This window comes from Cibotium barometz, chromosome 5, assembly GCF_041138505.1.
Source record: "Cibotium barometz isolate CiBa-2024 chromosome 5, ASM4113850v1, whole genome shotgun sequence".
Lineage (NCBI taxonomy): Eukaryota > Viridiplantae > Streptophyta > Polypodiopsida > Cyatheales > Cibotiaceae > Cibotium > Cibotium barometz.
The window spans coordinates 11,895,701-11,905,700 of record NC_141050.1 but is presented as its reverse complement, the minus strand read 5'-3'; the positions used below and the strand labels follow the sequence as shown (position 1 = coordinate 11,905,700).

The following is a 10,000-nucleotide window of genomic DNA, read 5'->3' as shown; positions in this document are numbered from 1 at the left end:
AACCCAACAAACCCCCCTGGAGTGATATGTGATCACTGTACATCATCCACCAAAAGGAAACAAATTCAAAGCATTGCGGAATGCTTCAAATTTCGGACGTGGTAATGCCTTGGTGAAGATGTCTGCCACATTCTGATCTGTAGGACAGTAGATCAGACTGATATCTCCTGCCTGGAGTCTCTCCCGAACAAAATAATAGTGAATCTCAATGTGTTTCGTGCGAGCATGAAACACAGGATTCCTGGCCACAGCAATGGCACTCTGACTATCAGTATAGATAGGTGTAGGCTCCTCCACTGAAATATCCATATCAGTCATAAGACGACGCAGCCAAACACACTCAACAGTAGTAGTGTAGGCTGCTCTGTACTCTGCCTCACAAGACGAAGTGGCCACTGTGGTCTGTTTCTTGCTTAGCCAAGAAATGCATGAAGCGCCAAGGAAGAAACAATTCCCACTAGTGGAATGTCTGGTATCAAAATCACCAGCCCAATCTGAATCACTGTAAGCGTGTAACTGCATGTCACCCCCCTCAGGATAAAGCAACCCAAGAGACAAGGTACCCTGCAAATAACGGAATACACGCTTCACAGCTTGCCAATGTGACAACCGTGGGCTGTGCATGAATCTGCTCAACTGAGAGACTGCATACTGAATGTCTGGCCTTGTATTACACAAGTAAATGAGGCACCCAACAGCCTGAGCATATGTAGTGGCATCAAAGGAAACACTGTCATCTTGTAGTGACAGTTTCATCCCAGGCTCCATAGGAGTACTAATAGGCTTGCAATCCTGAAATTTAAACTTCTCCAGAAGTTTAGCAACATAACGTGATTGCAACAACCCAATGCCTCTGTTATCCTGCACAAACTGTATGCCCAAATAGTAATGTACAAGGCCCAAGTCAGACATGTCAAATGTCTGTTGCAGTATCTCCTTAAAAGCTGCAATTTTGTCATCATTTGATCCCATGAGCAAGAGATCATCCACATAAAGACTGATGACCAGCAGATCTGTCTCTTCTTTCTTCACATACAAAGTGGTCTCTGATGGACTGTTCACAAATCCCTGAGTGAGTAGAAAAGCATCTATTTTTGCATACCAAGCTCGTGGAGCTTGTTTCAAACCATACAAGGCCTTTTTCAGCCTGCATACTTTCCCCTCATGACCATGTTCTGCAAATCCCATGGGCTGAAATACATAAACTTCCTCCTCGAGGTCCCCATGTAGGAATGCAGTCTTTATGTCCAACTGGTGAACAACCCAACCACGATATGCAGCCAATGCAATGACACACCTAAGTGTCGACATACGGGATGTAGGAGCAAATGTCTCCTCATAATCAATGCCCTTCTTCTGTGCATAGCCCTTTGCAACTAGACGGGCTTTGTACCTGTCAATGGATCCATCTGCATGTCTTTTCAACTTATAGACCCATTTAGTACCAATGGCTTTCTTGCCTTTGGGCAGATCAACCAAATCCCATGTTTGATTCTTTTTAATAGAATCAATCTCATCCTGCATGGCTTTGTTCCAATGCACATTATCTCGTGCATCCACAAATGAATCAGGCTCATCATCATCCTGTAAACTGGCTGCCATAACCAGATTCAAATCCATGATGTGTGCATGCTCATTGGTCCTTGTCTCCCTACGAGTACGACCAGCAAGAGGACCCTCTAAATGGCTGTCCTGTAATGTCCTCAAATACCATCTAGGTATATGTCTGACCTGTGGTGCCTGTTGTCCCATATTTGGTTCAGCTTCTGGCTCATTTGGCTGCTGAATTTCTGCACCACCTACATCATTTGCTGGCTGTCCAGTACCCTCATGAGTTGGATCACCAACTGTGGAATGAAACTCCATGGATAGTAGACCTTCAAACACATCATTTTCAGCCTGATTTGCCTCATAACCAGCCATGGATATTTCTGATTTTTCATCAAAAATCACATCCCGACTGATGAATATCTTCTTGGATAGTGGGTCATATAACCTGTAGCCCTTGCTCTCACGGCTATACCCAACAAAAATGCATTTTGTGGCTTTATCATCAAGCTTCCTCCTCAACTCTTTGGGTATGTGTGCATATGCAAGACACCCAAAGATTCGAAAATGCGATACAGAAGGCTTGCGGCCATGCCAAGCCTCAAAAGGAGTAATAGAAACCAATGCCTTTGTGGGACATCGATTCAAAATATGACAAGCACACATTACTGCTTCCAGGAGTAGTATACTGATGTTTTATACCTCTACTCCCAAGAAAGGAATTCAGCACATGTGACATATATTCCCCCCCTCGGTCAGAACGGAGAGTCTTCACCTTGCATCCTGACTCTGTCTCAGCAAGTGCTACAAAGGCCAAAAATGCATCATATACCTGTGATTTCTGTGTCAAAGGATACACCCAGCATATACGAGAGAAGTCATCAATAAATGTTGCAAAATAAAAGCAACCACCTAATCACTTCGTCTGCATGGGACCACAAAGATCACTGTGTATAAGTTGCAACTTTGCAGTTGCTCTTAGAGCTTGATCACGTGGGAAGGAAAACCTGTGCATTTTTCCCAAAATACATCCTTCACAAATGTGATCTGGAGGCTTCTCCATGAGAGGTAGATCTGTAAACATATTATGTCGCTGCATAAGCATAAGACTACCAAAATTTACATGCCCCATGCGAGCATGCCATAACTCCGCATCAACCATAGCTGGAGTAGGAGTGAATGCATGATAAGCAGACTGATCCACTGGCTGAAATGCATCCAACTCATAAAGTCCATGACATAATGTACCAGTAAGCATCAAGGTCAAGGCATTTGCTTTGTCTCTGACCATGCATTTATCATCATCAAAGTAGACCTGCATTCCACAATGTGCTAAAGAAGAAATGGATAACAAATTCTTCTTTATCCCTGGTACATATAAGGCATCTGTAAGGCGGAGAATGGAGCCATCAATGGCTGTAAGCTGAATCTCCCCAATGCCACAAACTGGATATGAAGCATTGTTGGCACACTGAACAGTTTTGCCAACAGGGGCAGGGCCAACATGACTAAACAAATCCCTGCGAGATGTGATATGCTTTGAGGCACCACTATCAAAATACCAAGTACATGCATGCTCTGTCAAACTGAGTGCCTGTGAAGACCAAGAGGCATCATAGCTGCATGTATAAAAACAGTAATCCCTGTCCTCGACAAAAGAAGCAGTCTCTGGAGGAGCTTTAGAAGTATCATTAACTGACATCCCAGCTTCCTTTGCCTTCTCTTTGGCAATCCTCTTCCTACATTCCGTGATGTAGTGACCTGGCTTCTTACAGTAATGACATTTGCCCTTCTTCTTGGGCTGTCCATCACCTTTCTTGGTATCCTGTGAAGAACCACCATCACCTGAATTTTGATTTGCACTCTTTGGCTGAGATTTTCCTTTCCCCTTTTGACATGTAGTAAATGCTTGTTCAGCATTTGTGTTCATATTCATATTCTTCCTCATTTGCTCCTCTTGTAGTAAGAGAGCAACAAGTTCCTGATACTTGAGGGGTTCAACAGCATTCCTCATGCTGAGGTTCAAAGAGGTATGGAAAGCCAAGTAAGATCTTGGCAAAGAGTGCAAGATGGTGGACACAAGCTGTGTCTCAGGAATAATCTCATCCACATTGATGAGTTGCTCTCTCAAATCCTGCAGCTTGTTTAAGTGGCTAGACATATCATCTCCTTCATTCATTTTCTGATTTTCAAGCTCTCTTTTCAAAAATGAGATCCTAGCCTCATTACGAGCAGCATACATCTGCTCCAAAGTCACCCATGCATTCTGTGAAGAGCCAGCTGAACGAATATGAGGTATAATGGACCTCTGAACTGACAATGCAATGAGTGACAAAGCTTGTGCATCCCTGGCATCCCATGTCTTTTGAGCATTTGTTCTCTGAACAGGCAATGGCTGTCCTGGAGCCTGTACCTGTTGTCCTCGTCCACGAGCACCCCCTTGGGGAGGAGTCTCTGGAGCCAATGGACCTGGACGTGGTTCATCACCACTAACAAAATCCCAAAGACCTTTTGCCACAAGCACATTTTTCAGCATAAAACTCCACAAGGAGTAGTTCGTGCCATCAAATTTGTCTTCCTTAGACAAATATGTGAATACATCACTTTGCTGTTGATTTGCCATTATGCTTTACGCACAATGTTGTACCTGTTTACCAAAAAACCCAGCAAAAACCCTGATAACAACTGTACTCCACTGAATACAGTTCACCCAAATCTGCCTGCACTCTCAATCCTCTGAATGTGCAGCTCAATGCACCAATGACTGAGTAGAGCAGCAAATGGCGTACACAATGCCAAAATGCCCCAAAAATGCCCAAATTTGCTGCACCCAAACTGTGCAAAAAACCTGTATATTTTCTTGCTAGAAAATCTGCCTGTTGTGCCTGTATATTTTCACAGAGAAAATAAAATGCCCAAAACTCAATACTTGTAATGCTTACCAGCTGAGATTTCAATAGGTATGAGTTGACTGTAGTGTGCAGATTCGTAGACTGTTGTACTGTGCAGGTAAATATGACTGTACGGCGAATGAAGGTACTGTACGGAGCACTGTACTGAACAGTGCGAACAGGTACACAGCAGGTACAGAATGCGCACAGAAGGTACAGTCTGAAGGCCGACTGAAGGCGACCAGGCACGGGCAGGTGGCGCAGACTGGCTGGTACACGAACGCAGAGGTTGTAGGCGGCGTGCTGTACCCGACTGAAGGCGACGTACAGGAGTTGTAGGCGGCGTAATGTACCCGACTGAAGGCTACGTCTAGTAGTTGTAGGCGGCGTACTATAGTACCCGACTTAAGGCTACGTGTAGTAGTTGTAGGCGGCGTACTATAGTACCCGACTGAAGGCGACCAGGTACGGGCAGCAGGCGCAGAGGTTATCTGACGGCGCACAGGAGGTGGTGGTATCGCTTGACTGTACGGGCTGGTACAGCTTCTGAAGGCGATGCAGGCAGCGCAAACTGAATGTACGTTTTCTGTACGGGCAGATGCAGCAAAGGCTTGGCAGTGTACGGGCAGTGCTTAGCAGAGCTTCAATGCTCTGATACCAATTGAAGGCACTTAAGGATTAGGGTTAGGGTTTACAGAAAGCAATCAGGCGTGGAAACCAAGGAGAAGGAGTGAACACGACTGTTGTATACTTCAATGAATAAAATCAAGTACAAGCCACATGATAGTGACCCCTAAAGGATAAGTGTTCACATGTCCGGCCATAAATGTGCCGGGTGGACCAAAACACTTATAAAATGCATATAAGTGAATTTGAACTAAACTGGGGGAAAAAACCTCCACTAACTGAAGTAAAAAGTGCCCCAGTAACCTACTGATGATCACTAGCACTCCTCTGGGTGCATACACAGCATAAAACCCAACCAGCAGCCTCAGAACACCTGCGTTTTCAGTTCAGGAGCTTCCCTACAGCATCCAACCTTCTGTGCATCATCCATACATGCAGCAGTCATCTAGTGAAGGTAACACAGCATTCATAAGTGTTTTCAGCATTCTAACATAGTGTAGAACAGTCCACCTTCTTCTTCTCTCAGCCTCAGGTGTGCAGCCCTTCCTCATGCCCTTGGGAAGAGTGCATAGGCTCGAGATCAGGTCATCGAGGTGTTTCTACAGCAGTGTACAAATCAGCCACTCTCCGATCCTCCGAGATCTTGCGGTTGGCTTATCTACAGTCCACAGTCATTCTCTCAAAAGAAATAAAGCAAATACTATCTCGTTATCGGGATAGGGGGCCCTTCAGTGGGTAATTCGAGACCCAATCTGGTGTACAGTTCTCATATATCTCTCTCTCATCTCTTTGAAGTAGTATTGAAATGGATTGCTAACCTCACGAAACTCAGGATACAGAAGACGGTGTGAGCATTTGTGTGACAGGATCTTCCAATACAAAGACTTCCGCTGCATATCACATTGGTATCAGATTCAGATTGTCCACACACATGTATCCTAGCGTGGGGGCATCCTTGGATGGTTAGATTGCGTTCCGGCACGACCACCGACTTCAGCATCATTTCTACAGGAGAGAGTACTCATCAGCCGGAAGACGTCTCCCCCGAAGGAGACCTCGTTCTTCCGCCTACAGCAGACACCATAGCTCTTCTTAGAGCTCAAAACCAGCTGCTCATGGAGCGTCTCCAACTCTTGGAGGCAGCAGCAGCACGTCCTTCTACACCTCCAGCAGCACCCGACTACATCTCCCTCTTCTTTCAGATGGAACAACAAAGGAGAGAGGACGAGGCCCGAAGGAAAAGAGAAAAAGAAGAAAGACGGGACTATGAGGAAGCCCAATGCAGGATCGACGAAGACCGACGTCAGGCTGAACTCGCCGCTCGGGAACACCAACGTGAGCTTGATCAAGAACGTATGTTACTCGAACACCAACGGAAAAAGGAGGCCATACACTTGAGGTATCAGCAGCTCTCCTCAGTCTCCCCAGTCATAGGTGTCACCAGCCAGCATCCCGCAACACCAACAACCACCATCATTCGCAGTCAACCAAACTTCAGTAAGTATGATGGTAAGTGTGATCATTCTTCAGTTAATCAATTTATTCATCAGTTTAATGCTCATTTTCCTTTAGCTAGGATCACAGACCCACAAGACAAAGTCCACTTAGCGGCTCCCCATCTCACTGGTGAGGCAGTCACTTGGTGGCAGCATTGGTCTAGTATTCATACAGGCCAGGCCACAGGTGTCACAGCCTTTGACTGGGACATCTTTGTCCATGACCTAAAGACCAGATTTCTCCCGCCCCAATACATGACCGGTCTGAAAGACGAGTTCTATGGACTCAGACAGAACGGATCCCCAGTGCTTCAGTTTTCCGGTAAGGTTATTACTTTAGCACAGCAGTTAGGGTTATCTGAGCAGGCCAAGATGGAGCAATTCATTCGTGGATTGGACTCTAACATTCGGTTCACAGTTTGTAACTTTGAACCAAGTACATATGACCGAGCTCTGACTCTCGCTCAGAATGAAGAAATGAAGCTTAACGAGGGCAAGCCCAAGCAAGCATCTCAGTCCAGTACCAAACCCCAGCAGCAGCAATCAGCTGCACAGACTAAGAAAGGTAACGCGTCTTCTAAAGATGCTAAGAAGGACAGCAGTAATAGCTCCAGTTCAGGGGGTAAGAAGGATAAAGAACCTAAGAAAACACTTGATGAAAAGGCTAAAGCAAGCATTACTGGAGGTTATCTTCCTCAAGAGGAGCAAAGGAAGTACCAGTCAGAAAATAGATGTTGTTTCTGTCATATTATAGGGCATGGTAAGAAGGATTGCCACAAATGGCAAGCGGCACAAGCCGCCAAAGCTCCTTCTGCCACAGTTGCCACAGCCTCCCCAGCTCCTCCAGCCCCGCCTACTACCTCAAATGCAGTTCAACTTTTACCTTCCATGCATCCTATGCCATCCGTGGTATTTGATGCTAAGCAGGAGGGTGAGAGCGATGCTGCTCAGAAGAGCCTCATCCGAGCTTATGACTCTGCCCAGGGCCGACAGTTTGTAGTCCTTTTCGATATGGGTAGTTCTGAAGACGCCATCTCCCCAGTTGGCTAATAAATTGAACTGCACATTAGTCCCATATCATCTGGATGTGGACGGGTTTACACCTGGTCTTCGCACCCACATTTCCCAAAAGGCACAGCAATTTGCCTTTGAAGTTCAGAAGGCCTCATTTCAACGAGATTTCATCGTCTCACCTTTGTTAGGGTGTGACATGATCTTAGGAATTCAGTGGTTCCGTCAGTATGAGCCTATTCCCAATTGGGGGCAGGATACTTTTACTATTTGTAAAGGTTTTCCTGAGCTTGTCATGATTCGGGGGATAGAAGCATTCTTGGCATCCCATTGATTTCACATCTCCAGGCCAGACGAGATATCCGCAAGGGAGCAGAAGGAGCACTCCTCTATGTTCGTGCTCAAACAGCCCCTCCCTCATTAGTAGCATCCCTTACATCTTCAGTCCCTCAGTTAGCAGACCTCCTATCCAGACACCAGGACATTATGCTTAGGGACGATCTCCCGCCCAGTCTCCCACCCTCTCGCCTTGAGGACCATCACATTGATTTGGTCCCTGGATCAGATCCTCCTAGCAGGTTTCCCTATCGTCTTTCCAAGACTTTAGAGGGCGAGTTAGAAAAGCAGTTATCTGAGCTTCTCCGAGCCGGATTCATTCGGCCTTCTTCCTCCCCATTTGCTGCACCTATCCTATTTGTCCAAAAGAAGGACAAGTCTGCATGCCTTTGTGTAGACTACAGGGCATTGAACAAACTCACTATCAAGAATAAGTTTCCTATGCCCAGGATAGAGTGCATTTTGGAGCGTTTAGACGGTGCTAAGTTTTTCACTAAGATCGACCTCAAGAGTGGTTACCATCAGGTCCGCATTTTTTAAGCTGACATTCCAAAAACAGCTTTTCGGACAGAGCGTGGTCATACAAGTTCGTAGTCATGCCTTTTGGGCTTACAAATGCACCCGCAACATTCAATAAGATGATGTCTAGGATTTTCGCAGTCCACATTGGGAAGTGTGTTTTCATATTCCTTGATGACATACTAGTCTTCTCAGCCACTGCGGAGCAGCATGAGAAAGATGTGGAGAAAGTCTTGCAACTTTTGCGAGATAATCAGCTCTACATAAACGCCAAAAAGTCTATCTTTGGTGTTAAGGAAGTTCAGTATTTGGGCTACATCATCGGTTCCGATGGGATTAGACTGGACCCATCAAAGATTCAGGCAATCTTAGATTGGGACATTCCTAAGACCACCCAAGAAATCCGTTCATTCATAGGTCTTTGTCAGGCCTATAGCACGCATGTCCATCGGTTTTCCAACCTTGCAGCACCTCTTACCGACTTGCTCAAGGGGGTGAAGACTCGCAAGCAGAAAGTCTCAGTTACAGGTAAGGCACTTAATGCATTCCGTGCACTCCCAAAAGCTGCCTCAGAAGCACCTGTATTAAAGTTAGCATCATGGGACGAACCTTTTGAGGTCATCACCGATGCCAGCAATGTAGCCATAGGTGCAGTCCTCCAGCAAGACAATAGACCCGTGGCATATTATAGCAGAAAGTTGGATGTCGTCGAAAAGAATTATTCGGTATATGACAACGAGCTTTTGGGTGTGATCACAGCGCTCAAACATTGGAAGCCTTTTCTTTATGGACAGGCTTTCACAGTGAAAACAGACCACCAAGCACTTAAGTGGCTTCAGACTATGCCAAGTGCCCAGTGGAGTGATCGACAGGCCAGGTGGAGTCAAATCTTCCAACAGTTTGGAGGTATGATTGAATACATCCCTGGTAAGCATAACCCAGTAGCAGATGCTCTCAGTCGAAAGTCCAGTATCCAGGCAGTCCAAGAAGCTACCATTCTCGAAATCACGGGGAAGGACTTGGATAGTATGAAAGACCAATATGTTGACTCCCCTGAGTTTGGTACTCAGTATAGTTTGGCCCTCACTTCTGAGCCTAGCCACTATTCAGTACAGAACGGTTGCTTGTTCTACAAGAACCGTCTCTGTGTTACTCGGGGAAAAGCGTTCTGCTCTTCTCCACGATGCCCATGACTCCTTAGTTGGAGGACATAGGGGTATCAACAGTACCCTCGAGAAATTAGAACGGTCCTTTTATTGGCCAAAGATGAGGCGTGATGTCTATGCACATGTACAAGCCTGTAAGATTTGTCAAATCCACATACAAAGAAGGCAGGTTTACTTCAACCTTTGTCTATCCCCGACGGACCTTTCATCGACATATCTATGGACTTTGTAGGGCCTCTACCAGCATCCACTGGATCCCGTAACACTTAGTGTTTTACCATTGTGGATCGCTTTAGTAAATTCTGCATGCTCATCCCATGCAAGCATACGGCCTCAGCCGAGGACGTAGCCCGTCTGTTTCTCAAGCATTGGTATCCAATTTGTGGTTTGCCTAGCACCATAACAT

General features: G+C 45.8%; 1 protein-coding gene and 1 pseudogene across 2 annotated transcripts in view; both read right to left on the bottom strand.

The window, feature by feature from the left end:
• The window catches only part of LOC147638058 (putative anthocyanidin reductase), a 258,444-nt pseudogene that overhangs the window by 201,054 nt on the left and 47,390 nt on the right, over positions 1 to 10,000 (bottom strand). The window lies entirely within an intron of this gene.
• Positions 4,927 to 10,000, bottom strand: part of LOC147638061 (uncharacterized) — a 12,273-nt gene continuing 7,199 nt past the window's right edge. The window contains exon 3 of the mRNA XM_086796426.1: positions 4,927 to 5,025. Coding sequence (XP_086652552.1) covers positions 4,927 to 5,025 — 99 coding nt within the window. The remainder of the gene's footprint in view (positions 5,026 to 10,000) is intronic.